Source organism: Paramormyrops kingsleyae, chromosome 13, assembly GCF_048594095.1.
Source record: "Paramormyrops kingsleyae isolate MSU_618 chromosome 13, PKINGS_0.4, whole genome shotgun sequence".
Taxonomy (NCBI): domain Eukaryota; kingdom Metazoa; phylum Chordata; class Actinopteri; order Osteoglossiformes; family Mormyridae; genus Paramormyrops; species Paramormyrops kingsleyae.
This window is the reverse complement of record NC_132809.1, coordinates 11,654,390-11,675,551: the sequence shown is the minus strand read 5'-3', so window position 1 is coordinate 11,675,551 and position 21,162 is coordinate 11,654,390. Positions and strand designations below refer to the sequence as shown.

At 45.9% G+C, this 21,162-nt stretch overlaps 1 protein-coding gene across 4 annotated transcripts in view; it reads left to right on the top strand.

Annotated features, from left to right (window-relative positions):
• The window catches only part of mob2a (MOB kinase activator 2a), a 53,282-nt gene that overhangs the window by 10,800 nt on the left and 21,320 nt on the right, over positions 1–21,162 (top strand). The window contains exon 1 of one of the 4 annotated variants that reach the window (XM_023842111.2): positions 16,100–16,303. The exons of 1 other annotated variant lie outside the window; for it this stretch is intronic. In XM_023842111.2, coding sequence (XP_023697879.1) covers positions 16,266–16,303 — 38 coding nt within the window. In that variant the 5' untranslated portion in view covers positions 16,100–16,265. Of the gene's footprint in view, positions 1–16,099; positions 16,304–18,373; positions 18,897–19,975; positions 20,080–21,162 lie in introns of those variants that run through there. 2 more of the 4 variants (XM_023842108.2, XM_023842110.2) reach the window with 2 other exon arrangements.

Sequence of the window (21,162 nt, the reverse complement as noted above, 5' to 3'; positions counted from 1 at the left end):
TCCGGGAGGGCCTCAGAGTAGAACCGCTGCTTCTTCACGTCGAAAGGAGCCAGTTGAGGTGGTTTGGACATCTGGTGCGGATGCCTCCTGGGCGGCTACCCGGAGAGGTTTTCCGTGCATGTCCTACAGGGAGGAGGCCCCGAGGCAGGCCCAGGACTCGCTGGAGGGATTATATCTCTCGGCTGGCCTGGGAACGCCTCGGTGTCCCCCCCGAGGAGCTGGTGGGGTTAGCTGGGGAGAGGGAGGCCTGGGTGCCTCTGCTGAAGCTGCTACCCCCGCGACCCGAACCCCGGACAAGCGGAAGATGATGGATGGATGGATGGAGTATGCTGCAAAAAAAGTGAGTCTGGAAGGAAATCTAATATCTAATAACTTTACTAATGCAATTAGTAATAATTGCAAATGAGAGTGAAATCTGCGTGTCTGTATAAATATGCAACGAGCCTCTACTTGTGATGTGGTCATTCGGATTCGTGGGGGCAGCAGGTCAAAGTCATCAGCGGTACTGTATCCAGTTAATGGTCTTTTCCATATGTATTCTTTATATATTCCCGGTGAAAAAGGAGGACATGACAGAAAACAGGATGGCAAGTAGGGAGAGTAGACAAGTGCAATAGCACTTTTGTATGATTCTGTAGCTTGCATGTGAGGAGAGGATCCTTATTGCTGAGACAGACTGAATGAATGAGGTGATGCTCGCTCACTCCTGCGCCGCGTCCGCTGTAGGCTCGAGTGTGGCACTGCTGCTTTGGAGGAAGGCGGTTTGTTGATACCATCTTATCCAGTTGATTTTAGGAAGGAGTATGATGGAACCAGAGTTTTACGACGTCGTAGGAGACGATGCTGCTCTCCCCAATGGCCTGAGGCAGCGACTTTAAGGGGGAAGAGAGAGGTGATCAAGAGCCTTGTCTGCTTATTGGAAGGGAGAGATGAAATTAGGCGAAAATCCAAATCTTTTTAAGACCAGTGGGTGTGTGGGGTGATATCAGTACTGCATAAGGTGTGTGGGGTGATATCAGTACTGCATAAGGTGTGTGGGGTGATATCAGTACTGCATAAGGTGTGTGGGGTGATATCAGTACTGCATAAGGTGTGTGGGGTGATATCAGTACTGCATAAGGTGTGTGGGGTGATATCAGTACTGCATAAGGTGTGTGGGGTGATATCAGTACTGCATAAGGTGTGTGGGGTGATATCAGTACTGCATAAGGTGTGTGGGGTGATATCAGTACTGCATAAGGTGTGTGGGGTGATATCAGTACTGCATAAGGTGTGTGGGGTGATATCAGTACTGCATAAGGTGTGTGGGGTGATATCAGTACTGCATAAGGTGTGTGGGGTGATATCAGTACTGCATAAGGTGTGTGGGGTGATATCAGTACTGCATAAGGTGTGTGGGGTGATATCAGTACTGCATAAGGTGTGTGGGGTGATATCAGTACTGCATAAGGTGTGTGGGGTGATATCAGTACTGCATAAGGTGTGTGGGGTGATATCAGTACTGCATAAGGTGTGTGGGGTGATATCAGTACTGTATGGGAGCCCTGCCAATCTACTCTCCCTTCTTGAGTCCTGTTGCATTGGAAGTTTCCTTGTGACTGACTGTATCAGTATTCAGTACCTTGAAATCCACCTTAGCTTCCCCGCTAATTAACAATCTCAGACATTCAAGTGGATCGTTAATTTTCTTCAGTAAATCTGTGAAGAGCGTGTTTCTTTGTTCCTGTGAAATTACCCTTGTTTAATAGCAAAGTTTAAGGAACCTAATACCAGTGGTCCAACCTGCTCTCAAAATGCTAAAAAGGATTCAGGATGCAGACCATCCATGGCAGGCACCTGGCCTTTCTGGGGAGATTTGACCTCTATATGAAGCTCTTCTGGAGATGTTCTAATTCCAAGCTAAATGGTCTAATGTTGGTAAGGCTGAACTTGATGCTGAGCTCCATATGTATCTACAAAGCATTGTGATGCGGAGACATATTACTCTGAAAACCTTTGTACATGTCATTAATCACACTGGGGTCAGTTAAAACTTCTCCATCGTTTGTATGAGAAGTGTTGACCACATTCTTGCTGTAGGGTTTTGCTTCATTTTCCAGAGCTTGTAGCCTGCTTGGCTGGTTACTCTCGTAATATTTCTATCTAGTCCTGTGCCGAATGCACTCAGTCTTATTTATGTATACGCTGATGTATTCTCCCCTCAGAGCTGTTAGGGCATCAGAGTTAGCTTCAGAAAATAATTCTTTCAGTTCCCTTTCCACTCTCACTATCTCGTTTTAGTTTCATTTAACAGCTTGTTTTGCTCAGACTTTAAATAGAAGGCCAGAACCGGTAATTCTATCACAACATAGAGGTTTTTTATGAATTCCATGAAGTTGTCAAATTATTTCATCTTTCAAAGAAAACCTGCACTGAATAAAAAAATCTTCATCTAGGAATGGATGTGTCTACAGTACAAAACACATGGTCTGAAATTTAATCAGGGAGCATGTCAAAATAAAGTACGTGGTTTATTAAACAAGAGCTCGCAAAACATGGAAAAAAGTAGCTCTTTACTTTCATTTGCAAATGCGCCGTAAATCCAGTTACTTAAGGTCTTCTATAAAGGATCTTGGAGAAACTTGAAGGACAAATTGTATCATGTCCACCTGTTTAATTCTGAGCAGACTATGGCATGTAATGAGTGTCTCGGGTAACAAAATAAGATCATACTGATGATCATCGAAAAACTTCATAGAATTGTTCATAGATTCAGACGGTTAGACTACTGAGCAACACATAAATCATATGCTTTATCGCTGCTATTCTCAAGAGCCAAAAACTAGTTTTCTTTCTGCAAGTCTTGATACATAATTCATTTTATTTGACACATGACTGCAGGTTGCCGGTTTAAGTATTTTGGAACTGGTGTGAATTTCTCACAGTCAGACGAATCTCTTCAATCTGGGCCATAGGTATGATTGTGGTGTGAAAATTATAGGTCCCAGGTGCTTAATAGCAGAGTTCAGGCCACAAACTTTCAGGCTAATGGTGTTTGTGTAGCAATTAGGGATGTTAACCGATGACCGTTTGACCGGTGGTTGACCGTATCAACGTTAACCGGTCAAAGTTGTCGGTAGTCGGTTAAAAAAAAAAAGTGATATCTAAATTAGGCTATTATAGACAGTGGACTATACGCTACTACAGTTAGCCATCTCATTCCTCATCTTTTTGTGTTAAGTGAACAAATTATCCCTCACACTCAATTTTTCATAACTCGCCTGTTTGTACTTAATAAACCAATAAAAACATTTGGCGCGAGGTCACAGCGTTTGGGTTCGCGCGCTCACAAGGTTTGCGAAATTTAACTTTAACTTGTTTTTCGTTAATTTATTTTCCAAGAATAACTAATGGCCAAACCGTTGTGTTATGTTTTAATAATTAGCACCCTTAACACCTGTCTGTGAGCTGTTTGTTGGCTACAGTATTCTCATTCATAGATTCTAATAATTTTTCGTTTATTTAATGTTATTCTTAAGAATAGCTGTAGGTTTTTGTCTGTTATGGTTTAGGAGATGTTGCCCTTAACAGAAGTTGACACTTGTCTTTTTGAAAAATAAAAAAATAATATTAATTATACAACAGAGTTGTCCTGTCCGTTATTAGAAGGCACACAGTGAGTTAGACCTGCCTTGGCCGGTGCGTCTTTTACGCATTCTGAAGGTGCCTGTTTTATCCATTGGTTTTATCATGTTGCAGTCTATTAGGCAACATTCCGCATAAGATGGGCTTAGATTTGGAAATACATTACATCTACATTTCAGTGGTAACCGATAAGGTGATGATGATCATCATCTTTCTTTATTATGGTTAGCACTACCTCAACTAAAGCGGCGTCTCTTCGGAGCTGTCATTTTCTTAAATGAGCCGTGGCAATGTTTCAAATGAGCTTCTAACCTAGACAAACGCCTTTATTTTCAAAGCGATCACCTTGTACCCAAACCATTTGAAACTAAGGAGCCATTTGTCCTACGATTACATACAACAAGCTCTTCGGCGCCGCGTTTGCGGGACTCATGTTTCGCGCTGTAGGGGATTTTAAAAAAGTGACGTGAGTGGCAGTGTGTGTGTGTGTGTGTGTGTGTGCGGAAGGCAGAGCGGCAGAGAGATGCGACAGAGTTGCGAAATTGCAGGCGCGGCTTGAAATGGCTGTTATTTCAAATAGCGTACCATATTTTAAACTAATCGGTTAACCGGTTTCAACCGGCTACTGAGGCTCGGTGGTTGGTCAAGAAATTTTTTAGTTTTCGCCATCCCTAGTAGCAATATACCAAAATTATATGGAAATATCAAAATGATTCTGCAAATTTTATTAGTCGCAGTCTAAGCCTCCTGCAGCTCAACCCTTCTTTTACTCTAAAGTGTCCCGCAAACGACATGAAAAGGATGTCCTGTTTACCCTTAGATATGAGCACTGTACATTGTGTCAGCATGCCAATTAATTCAACGCTGGAAACACTTAATACCAACCAGCTGAGACAATTTACGATCAAGGAACTCCTGCTTAATGTTCCTCTTATGCAACAATTTGTACGGGTTTGATTGGTATCTGTGTAAGGAAATATGAAAAGTGATAACAGGTGGGGGTGGAGCCCCAAATCTGCGGCAGGGCAATTTCAAACCCTGTGATTATGAAGCATGTGACAGCAGAGTGATGCTTTTTTCCGATGCCACCCGCACTGTCTGGTTTGTCTCCTGGCTGGTGGGAAAACTCCCGTCGACGATTTGCACATCGAGGGCCATTTTGAGCACTGCCTCGTGATTAGCATGCGAACATGAGCAGTAAATGTGAAGTCGATGCTGAGAGCGGCCTTAATTATCACACCGCCGTCCTTGTGGCGAGTGTGGGGGTTCCCCCTGGCTGAGGCACCTATTACTGCTTCACCCAGGGACTGGAAATTGGGTGCTTTACCTGGGATGAACTGAATTTAGGAACCGTGTTGCAGAGTCACCCCTTGCTACAAGATTGGGCGACCCAGTAATTGAGTTAAAGAGTACTTTTTTATCTTTAGATCTTGCTGCTATGTAAATGAAGATAGGGACTTTGCTTTTGGGTGCAGGAAGTGCAGGACGTGCAGGAAGCTCATAGCATAGACACGCTGTGATCTGACAGCTTCTGTACTTCATCACTGGGTCCTTCCCTGCCTGCAGTGTTTGTATCTGCAGCACAAGCTTTGGCTGCTTTTCCTTCAGCACGTACACGTCTCTGTCTGGGCCTGCGATGCTGTTACTTTCCATCCGTTGCTCTGCGATGTGGAGGTGAGATCTTTTGGCTTTTGCATATAGTACCAATCAAAAGTTCAGACACACCAAGCCATATACAAAGGAGAATGATCGCCTGACCTAAACACACTAGAAATGGTTTTGGAGGAGTCTGACCAGAGAGTGAAGGAAAAGCAGCCAATGAGAGCTCAGAATATATGTGGGACCTCCTTCAGGACAGCTGGGAAAGCATCCCAGGAGGCCATCTCATGGAACTGGCATAGTATGGTCAGCCAGTCCCTGCAGCAGTTGGGATTAAGGGCCTTGCTCAAGGGCCCAATGGTGGGATCACTGTGACAACTTTGGGATTTGAACCAGCAACCTTCTGAGTCCTAACCTGTAGAGCTGCCCCTACTCCAAAAAATTTGCTCCTGTCTGGCATTTAGGAACAAAGTTCATGTGAAGTATTACGTGTCACAGACAAATTCCTCACAGTTTAACTCGTGGAACTGACTTGGAGAGGAGTGACTTGGTTTTTCCCCAACCCAGTGCAAAGGGCCTTCAGCTGTACTGTGGAGCCCACAATCCTACCAGCTTGTGTTGCCAGAGCTGCCTTTTAAGTCTGCATCTCTCGTTTGTACTTCTGTAGGATCAGTTAGGGGCAGTTGGCCTGGGGGTGCCGTGGTGGCAGGGGGGAGAATGCCGAGTCTCCTGATGTCAATAGAAGGGCTGGAACTTCTGTTGGGCTAAGGGGATTTTTAAATCATTGTTTTGTTCAGTTTTATACGGTGGGAAAGCTCTGGGACATGCGTCCCCGCAGCTGTGGGCGTGGCCTGTCCTGAGATCGACCTGCAGAAGTTCACCGGGAGAACTTCGGTTTCCTCCTGGTCCAGAAATCCACCATCGCATCATTAAACTTTAATACGCAACACTAAAGAAATTAGCTTAGCCAACACTTTACAAGGATATGCGTAGAGGACATATTTTCCATTCATATTGTAATATAGTTGGCTATTTCTTAACCTAAGTGATTGGCAAGTCTTTAAGGTATAACAGTGGGGTCTTTGAACAGGCAGCTCGGAACGCCTGCAAATCAGACCTTTTCAGGCAAAAGCGTCTTTGCTGACCAAGCGCTGAATTTCTTCATGGGGTTGAATTAGTGCATATCAGTCCTGTTTGTTGGGGGCGAGGGGGGCTTCTGCCTCTTGCCCAATTTCTGTCACCCTTGACTCCAATGACCACCCCTCTGCTGAATGTTTGTGTGACCCAGACCAGGAAAAGTGATTGGAAGTTGGAGAGAGAACTGGATTGTTTTTATTTGTCCTTAGAACATAAGAACATAAGAACTATACAAACGAGAGGAGGCCATTCGGCCCATCGAGCTCGCTTGGGGAGAACTTAACTAATAGCTCAGAGTTGTTAAAATCCAACACTTAAATGTGTCTGGGGTGATTCATAATCTTTAAGTCAGCACATGAGACATTAATCCTTTTTTTTGGGTTCTGTGATGAGATTCAGCTGGACACACGGAATGGGGGTGTTTGTCATTGCGGGGGTCAGTAAACTGTCTCGGCACAGTAGTTGGCAGTGAAGATGGGATATTTAAACATCAGCTATTTGCCCCCTTTAACCTCCAGCGTTTTTGTACTGCCTACAGATAATGTGGAACTTGAGTACGTTGTAACGTGGGAGGATTAGTGAGTATTTCTGGATAGACCTTTCTCCTCGCCGCAGAGGGCATACCACAGCCGCTTGCTGGAGTACCAGGCCTGTGTCTGGATATCACCAGAGGAAACTGCTGGTCAAACACAGATAGACTACAGTCAAGGAGATGGAAACTAATGACTCCACTAGAGAAAATTCCTCGATCTGGTTGACTCGAGCTTAGGTTGACTCAAGATGATACATAGTCAGAAGCGAGATGTGTCATCCCTTGTCTGTTATGCACCGAGCTCAAACTTGAGACCATTTATCAGAAGGTGAAACGTCTAAATGGTTACGACTGCGTCATTTCAGGGCTTTTGTTTTAGGGCAAAGTGACGTCTGAATGCAGTGGTTCTCCCATCTGTTAAAGGCACCTGTGCAGAGCAGCAGCCACACTGGCCTATGAGAAGCTGGGTTTGAGACTTGTGATTGGTCAGTGTCCTCTGTGTGCTACCAGGGAAAGACCCTGGTCTGTTCTGGTTTTGGAATTCAGTCTATAGGGTTTCTAATGAATAGAAAATAGGTCAAAACTGGTCGATAAAGGTTAGGGTTACAGTTAGGGTCAAAAACTATTGTATGTCCTATTGACCTTGACCGGGTAGAAACCTGCAGTGGAACCATACATCTTCAGCAGAGATGGTTAAACTATTCCTGGTGTAACAAAACCAGCCCAGAGTTCAGCAAAAATAAGTAAATAAAATGATAGAATTTGGTCTCCCTTCCCTATGATGTTGTGAATTTAGGGATATCAAGCAGCTTCAGGAAGTTCATCCGGGATGAACAGAGGAGGACGTGTTTATGAGGGCAGCACAGCTTGCTGGTGGAAGGGCAGGCTTGTTAGCATTCCTGTGCTTTGGGGGGGGGGGGGGGGTTTGTTTGAGGCTGCTCCCCTCCCCGCCAGTTCATCAAGACATTTCAGATTGTCGAAGCCTTTGTGTGGGTGGAGAGGGTCAATGTGAGGGTGGACATTCACAGTAGTGAAAGTTTGTTGGAGCTACACAGAGGCTCTGAAGCATCTCAGTTATTCATCTAGGTCAGTGTTTCCCAATCCAGTCCTCAGGGACCCACAGATAGTCCATGTTTTTGCTCCCTCCAAAGTACCTGCCAGATAGTCCATGTTTTTGCTCCCTCCAAAGTACCTGCCAGATAGCCCACGTTTTTGCTCCCTCTCAGCTCCCTAGGGAGCAAAAACGTGGGCTATCTGGCAGGTACTTTGGAGGGAGCAAAAACATGGACCGTCAGTGGGTCCCCGAGGACCGGATTAGGAAACACTGATCAAGGTTGTTTACCAGAGATGTGGTAAAAATTTTAGCCTACAGATGTTGTTTAACTAAAACCTACTTCAAAGATTGTGGACATGGCCTTTCAAAAAAAGGTGTTATTTGATATTAACTGTGCTGCTTTGTTTTTTTGTTTTTTTTTTGCTTGAACTGTTGTACCGAATGTTCCAGTGACAGGAAGAGCTCTCTGTCAGGGGAAGAGCCGACTTCCTCTCAATGGAGACCGATTCTTAAGGGGTGAGGTGGGATTCCTGGCCCCTTAGGTCACCATTTACAGCCCACAATTGGCTGACACAGGGTTACCCTGGCTGACACCTCGCCTCCATTCGGCCAGGACTCGGGGGTGAGCTGAGGCCCACACTCGGCTGTACCCTCAGGTACGCTGTTCGCCTGTTCTCATGAACCCAGCCTAACGCTGGGGCTGTAAGTGAGGATGGGGTCATAAGCAGTGCTGATGGTCTGACACTACAGGAACCAAAACTACAGACACCTCTCTCCAGAGAAGCAGATTACAGAGTCCCGTCTGACCAGGAAGTAAATGCTGATTTTGGAAATTTTTAATACTCTTCCATCTGTTGTCCATAAAAAGAAACTATCAGACAGATAAAGCTTTATGTCCCTGGTGTAGGAAGTACAAAAATAGATTAGGTCAGTAAATAGCCATAATACCTGCATCAGTTTTCATTCGCTAAATGTACAAGTTGTTTTGGATTTCTGAATCTCCTGCGCTCGGCTGATATCTGGGATGCTAACGGAGATGTTAGTTCTGTGGCTGAGGGCAGCAGGCAGGCTGCAGCATGTGCTGGAGGTGTCCCAATGTCTGTCTGTCTGTCTGGGTGAGGCCTCACAAGATTTGGATCTATTATTCATCCGGACTTGTAGCTGCTAATGAAGTCAAGCCTGTGTTAGGGTTGGGTTTCCTCAGCCTGTTGTAAATAGTCACGAGTCCCACATGGATGGTGAAGGTGTCTGGACAGAAGGTCTCAGTATTGTTCTGTGAGCTGAGAATCTGATCTTAAGGTGCGACTGGTTACTTGCTATGCGTGCTTTAGAAGAGGGCTTGCGTGAGAAATGTAGAATCGGCCGAGTGCCTCGGCCTGTGAAGATAGCATGGAGGTTTCAGATCTTTCTTTTTTTTTTGCTGTTGCGGTGGGGGTTGTGGTCTTGCTCGCTGTCTCTCTCTTCCTCTGTTTCTCTTCTGCTGGGTCAGGTTAGAAGAGAACAGCTCAGAACAGAAGCTGACTAATCCTGGTTACTTCCTGAGGGAGTGTGTGTGAGAGAGAGAGAGAGAGAGAGAGAGTGAGAATCAAAAGAGGTGCACAAAGAGGTTATTTTTTTTATTTATTCACGTGTTTGCGTGCCCGCTTTTAGTCTTACATTTGACTCTTGGGTACCGTATAAGGTCCACAGGTCCAGGGTGCTTTCTGGGATGGCTGGACCCTCTCAGACCCCTGAGTCGTCCTCCTTATTGTTTTTACACTGGCATCTGGAGAAACAAGGATGTCTTGCTCACGTATTTATTCGTTTCCCATGAGGAAGGGGGAGAACGCAGGAAGGCGCTCGTGTCTGTGACACCCCTCACGCTGAACTAAACTTCCCTCCGCTGCAAGGGCTGAACCTGAAAACAAAACAACGGCCATGATGTTAAAACGGAAACAATAAGTGAAGCAAGGATGTTTGCCTTTTTCTTTCTTTTTTTAAGCCTTGGGTGACCGAGCAGGTGTTCATACTGAGCCACAGGCATCAGGCTCTCTTACCTCAGTCAGACTCCGCTCTCATGAGCTACACATGACTGCCCCTTAGCCCATGTATGAACTGACTGCTCCAGCCCCCGAAGTTGAGTTTCGACTCCCTTGGTTAGCCTGCTGTTGATTGGCTGGCAGAGGTACGCTATTTTTATAAAATGACGACGCAAGACAAAATGCTTTTTGGACAACTTCAGCCACATTTCTCTGATGGGCGCCCCCTGGTGAGAGAGTGGGATTGGTGCAGAGCAGGAAGCCATGAAGCAGTGATGTCACAGCCCCAGGGGCTCATTGCACCGCTGACACCACCTGTTTCTCCTAACGTTGTGGGAACGTTCTGAGAATGCCGGGGTGACGTTTCTCAAGTGAGCGATGGAGAGAGGAACACCGAAGGGAGTTGCGTCTCCAAAAGGATACGACTGTCATTTTGGTGCCAGCTGTCCATGTGTCAGTTACTGAAGTTTACCGAGACCATCAGCTTTAACAGATCCCGCCAGGGGGTGGACTGGCATAATGCAGGCCGTGATTCCAGCGCAGAAATGAGGAAGAGTAGACTGAGGAGGCTGACTCTCAGAGAGATGCTGAGACTGCGGTCTGCTCTAGTGTCTGGACCATGGGTGATCTATATACCAGTGATAAGCCTTGCAAGTGCAGTCAAATTATCCATTATTGTGAAAACTGCTGGTTTAAGGGTAGGAACCCCCCTCCCCAAGTGAACCACACATCACCACAAGCCGCCTCTTTCCTGGTAGTCTGACGACTCCGATATCTTCCCCTACCTCCCAGGTTTGTTGCAGGAGTTGGTAGTAAATTAAGGGGAAAATAGGCCAGCCGACGAGTCAGACCCTTGACCCCACAGGCCCTGATGGTTCCAGAGCTAGCTGGCTCCTGAATGCAGATTACTCCTTTTATACACATTTTTAAACACATACCCGACTGTCTTTTTTTGTCCAAAAGCCCTTGTATTTGATTTGTTTACTTAAAATCTGTATATTCATTAGTCATTAGTCATTAGCCATTAGTTAACTATTATTTCCACTCTTAAGTTAGATTGCCTGGGGTAGTTTTCAGTCATCACTGGCCGATTTGTCTCCCAGTGTAGAAATGGTTTGTTGTTGATTCCTAATATAACCACAAGGGGGAAGCAGTGTCTCATTTTTGTAGGCGTCTTGCATCTGCTCTTTACATGCGTCTTGCTTTATTAAACTCTTTCTGTGTCATTTGAATTTATTTGAGTGTGCAGGGATGGGAATAGAAACAAGAAGGAGATGCCCTTTTAAAGGACTGGTTAGGAATGGTAGAGCCTGGTCCCTTGGTGCTGCTTGGTCTCATTTTCCTCTCAAGTGAGAGAGAGAGAGAGAGAGAGAGAGAGAGAGAGAGCTGATTGTGAGATCCCATTGCCTTGTTCGGTGAGGGTGGTTTCTTGTATGGGCGGGGATATTCTCTACGTATTAATTCATGTTTCCCTGAGCACTGGAGTGGCGAGTGCAGCCGAACTCGTGTCTCTGTATGCCATACCGTACATGGCCACCAGGTGGGGTCAGATATTTGATTTTCTTTGAACAACACTCCAGTGTCCTATCGGCAGACTAAACTTCTGAATTATAACTTTCAGCGAAGCAGTGAAGATGCCACTATCTAGATGGATTCAAAACGTTTTTGCCGTATGTATTTTTATCATCGTTGATATTTCTAATCTTCATCCTCGAAGATGAAAGGATTAATATTTTTAGTATTAACATATGTTCTCATGTTAAAGGAACCCACTGCAGCCAAGTTTCATTGAAAATACAGTAGGGGCCTCTTTACCATTCTTGCAAGATACCATAACATTCAAAACTGTTTGCTGCAATGATTTCATGCTCAATATCAACTCAACATCAATACATCTCAAGATAAAACCACACTCTCCTTGCTTGTTATGAATACCTACCCGTTATCTTTGCATAGTAAGCTCCCCAGTCGATTAAAGACGGCACAAGAGTCTGAATAGACTGGAAAAAAAATAGGGATTGTTTTCTTTCTTATGCTGGTATCGCTGCCATGCGTGTGGCTGGGACAGAAATGCACCCACAGATGCTGGTGGAATGTTCCGGGCCAGCATGAATGACCCAGACACATCACAGCCACTCGGACGTGCTGAGACGTGTCGTGTGATGGTCTAGGAGTCTGTCTGGGGGGGGTCAGCTTTATAGAGTGCTAAAAGGCTGTGTTGGTGAGCAAACGGAAACTACCCTGAAGGTTAAGCAGTAAAATGGGGGCGAAAGGGATGGATATTCCAGGGGAATGAATGTCAGACTATAACTACCTGCTCCAGATCAGGGAGTCCACAAAAGTGAAGAGATCTAGGCCTCACTTACGTCCAAAGCTGGGTGTAACCCTGTGTACGGGAACCCCGTGGGTGGCCAAAATCAGGCTACCCAACTCATTAGTGAGGAAATTGTTTGGGGGGGGGGGGGGGGGGGGACTGCAAGAATGTGCTCTCGTGGTGGGGGTTCAAATTGTGTACTGCTGGCGAAGTAGCGGTGAAGCAGTTAGTCGCTGCAGGGAATGCTGGGTAAATGAGATCAGTGTAGAGGGTGTGTCCCCAGACCTAAAAATAGTCCCTAATGTGTTTTTCCACTATGCCTATGGAGACAGTCGTTTTGGGCTGTGTAACAGGAAAAGCCAGTCTGGGTAATTAGTGTGTTATTGTTGACTATCAGTTGATTTTGAATTGTTTACACCGAGCGCCCCAGTCCCAAACCAGTGGGCCTGACTGGACGAGGCGGGTCAGCAGGCAGGAAGCGGCAGAGACGAGGTGGGAACATCGTTTTCATGCTCCACGTCCTGAGGGCGCGTGCAGCAGGACGAGGAGTTCCAGAAGAAAAGGAACCGATCCAGGGCAGCTTTTATCGCACATTTACTGTCAGGTTTTGCTGCCTAAGGAGTTTTGTCCAACCCAGGACAGGGACTAAGCATTATATAGTCACAATGAGTTATAATTAACAGTCATTCTTGCCTATTTCTGTCAGTAGCCTACAGAGAAAAAAATATTTTTTTTTTCTCTCGGGGGTTGTTGGAGGAGAGAATTTCCGTCCCAGTCGCCTCCTACATCTCCTGGCAAGAGAGCAAGAGCTGTGGAGGAGTCTGACTAGGGGCAGTAATAAATACATCCTCCTCTTTAGCTGCTGAGCCCCCCCCCCCCCCCCCCCCCCCCGTTCGCTCCCTGGATGACCCAGCCAGTCACAGACTGAACATACTACCTCGTTAGATTCAATGGTCTGTCAAGCATAATTCTACTTTTTGTATCTCTCACAGGCTGTTTTTTTTGGTGTGAAGGAGCCTCTGCTCTTCTCAAGGAAGGAGCAGGTCAGGAGTTAGGAAATGCCAGGCGGCTCCGAAGCTTCCCCCCCACCCCACGCTTCACTTGATAATTTAATTAAAAGGCCCAATCCAGAAATTCTGTCCTTGAGCTCTTTGGGGAGGACGGCACATTTATCTTCACTGCTTTATCCCCTTAAAATGGTGAAAGGGAGGAGGTAGTTTGGATTTTAAACGTCAGCTTGCTGTGCCGTTTGGGGCCATCGGTTGTTGAATTGCCCAGCCACAACCAAGACAGGTTTTTCACTGGAAACACAAACTAAAGTCAGAGCAGTTCTAAGGCAGTGCAGTGAAAAGTGGCCATCTTTACCTGCAGTGCTGCAGTCCCAATCACTTGTGAAAATGCGATTGATTGTTTTGCGCTGCCGGAGCCCATGTGGCGGCCTTGGGCAGATCTTCCGCTTGATTGTTATGTTTCGGGCTTTGATTGACCCTCCCTCCCTCACATTCCTCCCAGACAAGCACGGCTGCGCTCCCAGGATGCATCCAGGAGTGAGCTGCTCCCTCTTCACATGTCTGTGGCACCCAGAGACTCTGCTGCGATGTCGGGCAACAGTGTACGACCTCAGGATCTTTGGCATCTGTTAACATCTGAGCATTGGGCATAGTGCATAGAAAGACATCCCACCTCAGCAAATGGCAGGTGTGTCATAACCCCCCCCCCAGCACAGTCAGTGCAGGTGGGAAACTCACCATCAGCCCCATCGCTGAAGTCTTGTCTAGAAGACAGGTCTGTCTTTGTGAGTCATACTGATCAAAACTGCTCTCATACCAGTGTTATCTGATTTGATGATTTTGTACCCAAATAAATATATGTGCCTGTAAACAAGACAGCAAGCCAAGAGGGACAGTAGGAGACGGAGTAATTGGAATTACTATTGCAGGGTGGATGAAATGTACTCTGAGCAGCCAAACCGATGAGAGACGCCCTAATGAGGCCTCATGACTGCTTCTTGGCTGTGGCCTTAGCAGGCTAAATATTGCAGCTTTCTGCTTTTATACCAGGCAGTGGCTGGGTGGAGTCAACCACACCTCTCCTGCTTTGTAAGAAGGGTGGACATTGGACCGACTGAGGTGGGCATTGCTTCTCTCTGGCGAATCAGAACGGCCGTGTGGGTTTTGGGTGATAAGAGCAAAACTGTAAGTGCATTAATCATGTAAATGGGCAGAAAATAGGCATGACGCTGAAATATGACTGTCACTGTAATGTAATTCTGTTGTTCAGACAGTCCGGTCCTCATAAATACCGTGTTTGTATTATTAAGAATAATCATTTGTGCTGCTCTATCAAACTTCTGCGGTAAAATTAAATGAAAGCAAAACCGATTAATTGAAAATGCTGGGAAAACAGGATGCAAGACAGAATTAAAGAATGACTGAATCATTTAAACATAGCATGCATTCATTTGGATCGTTGTAAATTCATGTAGTTAAAATTGATAGGAACATGGCTTGAGTCAGGCTGAACTTAATTTGTGCATATTAACCTGACCAGTGTCCATCCTACAGATGGTCCATATGGAAGGAGGTTTACGGGGGGAGGGGCGGCTTTTGTCCACCTTTTCGTGCCCCCTTTCGAACGACACACCTTGTTAAACGCCATTATTTGAAACGTTCGAGCTGCTTTCGGTGTTCACTCAACTGTAAGGAGAATCAGGAGCAGAATCAGAAAAAACTTTTTGATCCCGAAGCGAAATTGCTTCAGCTACAACTGCACAGATAGACAGACACGAGTATAGATACAATGAACACTTTATCACGAAATTGGTGTTATATCACAAAACAAAAACCCAAAATAAGCAAAATAAAATATAAAGATTTAGCAAGCGTCAAATAAACTATAACATCATAATAATATGATTGGTATATGCAATATTGGTAATGCACATAGTGACAAGATAATCCATATTCTGCGAAACCGAAAAAATACTGCACAAGTTGGCAAACCGCTTTTTGTATCATCAATGTGATTTACGTCCGTTTTCAGTTCTGAGTGAAACTTAAATGTGCCTCTAATGATGTAGAACTAAGAGATAGCCTATATAATTATAAAAAAACACCCGGACCTTGTGGATATATATGAATAAAGTAACTAGGGCTTATTTCATAAGGACAACGGCATGATAGATTGCCACACAATAACACGCATCCCCATCACTAGTTGTTAAATTGATTTTGCTAACATTAGTATTGTCATCAATATACATCAACACCGCAGACGACCCAATGATAAAATCTGTCCCCTTATGAAGCTTTGGAGTCCGAAGAACCGACATGTTTAACAGGAAAGGCGGTGGTTCTGTCTTTTACTGCTATTAATCGGATGCATTTATGAATCTGTTTATTTTTGGTCCGCTTTTGCTGTTGAGTTGCAGCGTCTGGCGGCCGCGTCGTGTTCAGTCGTGACGTTTTTTTGATTACCGAAACAACTTTTCTGAACTGCCTTGAAACTCACAAACTTTGTGGACGCAATGCAAATGCATATGCTAAGGATAATATCCCTATTTGGTAATGGCTTAAGCTCAGCTCTTTTCCGGATCATTATATGATAATGATTATTAATCTTTCCTGCGGGGATAACAGGATGTGTTGAAAGCAGCAGGTCGCCGCGCTCACTTGCACGGAGGTTAAACCGGTACAACCTGAAGGGGGTTTTAACACCCACTGTGGGGCTAAATGGGAAAAAGCCCCGCTATCCAACACCTACTGCCGGCCCCCGGATCATTTAAAGCCAGCCCTGCGGAAGCTGCTGCTTTAGGCTGCTTGCCTTCTGGGAGCGGCAAATACTCGTCATAGGAAGCCTGTTCTTTTTTTTTTTTAAATCGTTCTTGCACTTTATTTATTTATTTAAAGTCCGTTTTCTCCGTGCAACTGGAGCGAAACCCCCTTTTAAAGAACTCTGGAGTGCATCGTCCGATTCCTATCTTCCGGCATGAGGTTCAAGAGGAACGGTTCCTATACCTTAAATAGGTAAGGTCTCCCATGGGTTGCTGCTATGCTGATGGAGAGATTATCGTGTGCAATGTTGGGTGACGGGTGACGGGTGACGGGGTTCGGGGGGGGGGGGCGGTTTCCCGCCTGGCCTTTTTGTTTGGCTAAACGGCATAAACATTTATCATGGCTGATTTACGTACCGAAAGCGTGTTGATGCGTATTTATGCTCCTCTCACACGATCTTACCATCTCCGCCGCATCCCGGGACATTCGGACGAACGAGGGCTTGCTGGCGTTTTCCGACCCCCGATTCACATCGATAATTAAAATCACAGCTCCGTTCGTGATTGAGACGCGAATACGTGGTGCAAAATGTTTTAAATGATCTGCGTCTTTTTTTTTTTTTTTTAAAAAAAAATTGATTTAACTATTACTTTGGCGATATGATCACCCCCGTTAAAAGTTTGCACCATGCGCCAAGAACCGTGCTTCCTCGAACCACAGCAAATTCGGCCAAAAGTTAGTCGTTTGCCCGTCGATACTAATACTACTTTGCGTTATTTAATGTACCCGATTGTGTTGGGTAAATGAGACGTAAACTACTCGTTTATCTTGTTTGGGGGATTTAAGGGAGGGGGGGGAACCTGTAGATCCGGCCGGGGCTGCAGTGTTTTGTTACCAGCTGTACCAAGATGGAAATGGGAGCGAGCATCTTCCAGGAGGGACACCCAGTTCGGTCACTGTACATAATATAAAGGTGTAATCTATCTTGTTACTCTTGTAGTGTGTTAGTTGTGGGGTCAACAGGTGGTTCTTGCGACGAAAAGTTAGTATAGTTTCAGACCACAGGAGGGAAATCGCCCAATATATCTGGCTTATTTGAGTCTTTAGGTAGTCAGGCTTGTTGGACAAGATGAGGATGTCTAAGCAGGGGTGCATGTAACTGGTACGCAAGTGCGCATTCACCTTTAAAAGCCATGCGTGCGATTGTAACAAGGCAAATGCGTTCGTGTTATACGTGCATTCGCGCTGATATAAGAAATTACCGTGCATTTTCACCTTTATACCGCAAATGAAGTACGAATTAACATATGGAGGTTGAAATGCACGGTATTTTCTTGTCATATCATTTGCGCTGTTGTCGCACGTATGGCTTTTAAAGGTGAATACGTTCTTGTGTGCCAGTTACATGCATCCCCGTCTCTCACAGAGCACTGAGATCTCACCACCCAAGGCTAAAATGTTACGTGATGATCTGTTAGCTTTTCAGTGGCTTTGTTCATCCAGGATATGAAATGTCCTATTCCAGAGCTCATAATGGATTCTGAGCCTCTGTCTTGTACAGGTTCTCTTACACACATACACTTAGCGCACAGCTGCGAGGATGAATGTGACACGTTTTGCCCACAGGTGAGAACATTAGAACACGGCAGCCAAGAAAAAGAGCCTGAAAAAGCTTTTATGGATTTGCCGCGCGCTAACTGGCTCTCCCTGCAGTTTCTTTCCTAAAGACAACTTTGTGGGCTGATGCTGTGAGATCATGTACTGTTGAGTCTGACTGTGAGGTCTGTAGTTCTTATTGTGCTGGTGGGGTGTATAAGTGTCATAGTCACATAGTACTCAGCTGGTTGGTTGAAACAAAATCTTGGTCTGGATTTCTACTCCCGGACCTGAACTATCCACCTCTGGTTATTGGCTTGGATGCTGCTTGGTCACCAGTTTAAGCACGTGGTAATGTTTTCTGTCCTTAAATTAATGCCTCCCCAACATCTGTCCCTTTGCCTTTTTATATAGGGAATTCTGTTCCTGTGCTAAAAATGCTCAAGCAGGAGATTTTGCAAGTAATACATTCAACAAGGCCAGTAGCCATAATTGACTGTCCTCATTAGCTTTATCCCAAGTCTCCTAGTTTCTTGAAGGCGTCATATCGGCATCGGAGATTTCTGGCCCACTTCTCTTAATTTAACTTAAGGTGTTTTTGGGGTAAGGCGCCCCCCGGAGGAGGGAAGAAGGCATGCGTTCCTTTTCTCCAGGGGGAGGGATGTTTCCCTTTCAAGCTGCGGGAAGCTTGCTGAGCTCATTTCATGCGCTTCCTTCACTCTCACTCCTGAGTCCAGCCTCGTCGGTAGCTTCTGCTCGTTCATTTGCCAGCCTAATCTTCATCCCCGGTGGGAGCCAACGGCAGGAGGGAGGTTCGAGAGAGACAGAGAGGGAACTTTGTGTGTGTGTGTGTGTGTGTGAGAGAGAGAGAGAGAGAGAGAGTGCAGGAGTTAGAAAAAGCTGCAGACACACGAACAGTCAGTCATTGTGAGCTTGTTCCCTGGCCGCTGCCTCCCCATTGCCTGTTGCTGCCGTCCTCCGCGACTCGCCCCTAACCCACACCAAGGGCCACGCCGGCCCGTGTCCTGCCTGCTGGATCAACCTGCATCCCACTAAAGGAAGGCTTCCTTGGGAGACAGGGCCCTATAGCTCTGAGCCAAGATTGCCGCATGACCCGCCGCTGGAGACTAAAGAAGAAGAAGAGGAACGGAGGGGCGGAGGCAGGGGGTGTATGTGAAATTCTGCCCCCTGCTGCCCAAACGGTCATCTGCATGGGGGTTCTGGTTTGCTGTGACTGCTTCTTCTACAGGTACCGATGTACTTTTTTTTTTTTCTTTCTTCAGTGCTTGTTTTTAATGATGAAGCTGATTTGCTGGCTTTTTTTGTTCCATATGAGGCTATTTTTTTCCCCCCATTTGAAGGAGTGCTTTGGATGCTTCTGTGGTTCTGCAGTTATCTGCTTTGGGGGAGGACTTCAAGGCTGCAGTGTGGTGCGTGCTGTCCCACTCAGGAGGGAGGCATGACACGGTGGTTTCGAAAATGGCATCCAGCCATGACTGTGTTCCTTTAAAAAGAACGTTCCCACCCCTTTCTGTTTTGGGTTGCAATGGGGAGACTTTTTTTTTTTTTTTTTTTTTGATTTGCAGACTCTGAAACAACTGCCTGCGGATGATGAAATGAGTGAATTCGTGGTGGTGTAAGAAACGCATGGGTTTGGCAGTAGACGGTTACTCGCCAAACCCTGCCAAACTCTAAAGGCTTCTCAGAGGTGGAGAGTTGAAATGCTGTCCTGTGATGATTGTTTTTTTTTTTTTTTTTAGAAGATGACAAGTATTAGCAGATTCTGTATGTATGTTCTGTTCTTAGGCACATAGGCATAAATGTGTTTGAGTGTAAGAAGGAGTCGGAGATGTTTCGAAATGCATGTCAGTTTGGTGCAGTTTGAGGTTTGGGTCATCCCACCCAAACTGTGGCTCGCAGCTGCATTGGATCAGGCCGCTGAAGTCGCAGGATCCACGCTGCCTTTTTCACGCCTGCCTGCTTCCCTCTTTTTCTGTGTGGGGGGGAGACAGGCAGCCTTTTGTAGCCGGGGCTCGTTCACATTCATCGGCTGGTGTCGGAGCTTGAAAGCGAGCATTTCTGCTTTCGTCTCTTATGAGTGCAGCACTCTGCACAGAACCACGAGTGTCCCCGGTCCAACAAAAGGCAGTGTTTGCTGTGTCCGCGGGCTCTCTCTGCACGGGGGGGGGGTGTTGGGCATTGCTCATGATCTCGTGCCTGCAGTCTGCACCTGGGCTGATCCAGCATGGGGGAGGGATTCGATTGGGGTGAGCTGTGGACGATGGAGGCGCGTGTCTGTGAGCGGAGGGGGCAGTACTGCTAGGGTGAAGGTCACATTTTGATGCTTCGCTCTGGTTTCTATGAACACACCAATCCATGGGAATTTTTTGGTTCGCCAGTCGTGGGGAGCAGGGGGATGGAGATGCTGACAGGTGAGGACTAGTGTGGTTATACTGAAACATGCAAAGAACGAGTGATGAAAGCGGAATATGAAGTGATAGCTCATAGAGAGCGAACTTTGAAAACTTGAAGTGACAGCCAGGCGAATTTTGCTTTCTTTTCCCTTAAATTTTGTGCTCATATTTTGTGTGTGTGTGTGTGTGTGTGTGTGTGTGTGTGTGTGTGTTTTTATTGCATTACATTTCCTGAAATTTTGTGCAATTTGAACCGGACGTCACCTCAGATTCAGACTCCGGTGTGTAATGGTGGCACGCCTAGTGAGTTTGTATTGGTTGGAGTGCTTCCTGTAAGCAGCTGGCTCCTCCTCATCTGCGTTCCCCCCAAGGGACCGTTCCCTGCCTGATGATTGCATGTTTGTTGCAGTTTTGGGCTTTGACTTGGGATCTTCCATGCTGGGAAGGTCTTTGATCAATGCTGTCTTAAACTCCCTCATCATGTATTGGACCTCTGGGTTGTTTCTCAATACCAAGATGGTACTTGTGTTCTTGGCAGGAACGTACTTGCTAGCTCGCCTCCCAGCAACAAATCTGGGTTGCAGTGAGTCGCAGGATTGATCTTGTTGGCAAAGGTGCGACTGATGCATCATTGATATTTGCGACCAGGGAGGAACGACATCCGGGGTTTTTTTTTTTTTTACTGTCCTCCGTACTTATCATATCAGCGCGAATATCCGAATATTGGAACTGTACTTCGGTAATGGAAGATGACATCAAATGTCGTCAAATGGGCACGAGAGAACACAAGAATGGACCAGTACACATACTGAATAAACACCCCTGGCCTTCTGATAGTTGACACAGCCTCCTTTACGTACACCATCTGTGTTCTGAGGGAAAGGCACTTATAAGTGTGCCATTGTCCTTGAACCATGTGAGCACCAGGCAATATGAATAGATTGCTAAGCTATTGCCAAGTGTGGCTTTTTGCTGCCTTGGCTTCTGCCCCCAGTGAGCTTCAGTGATGCATCAAGTTCTAGAAGTTGCCCCAATCCACTTAAGTCGGACGTAACGCATGACAAAAAACTCTTTCTGGGCCCAAACACACCATAATGGTGG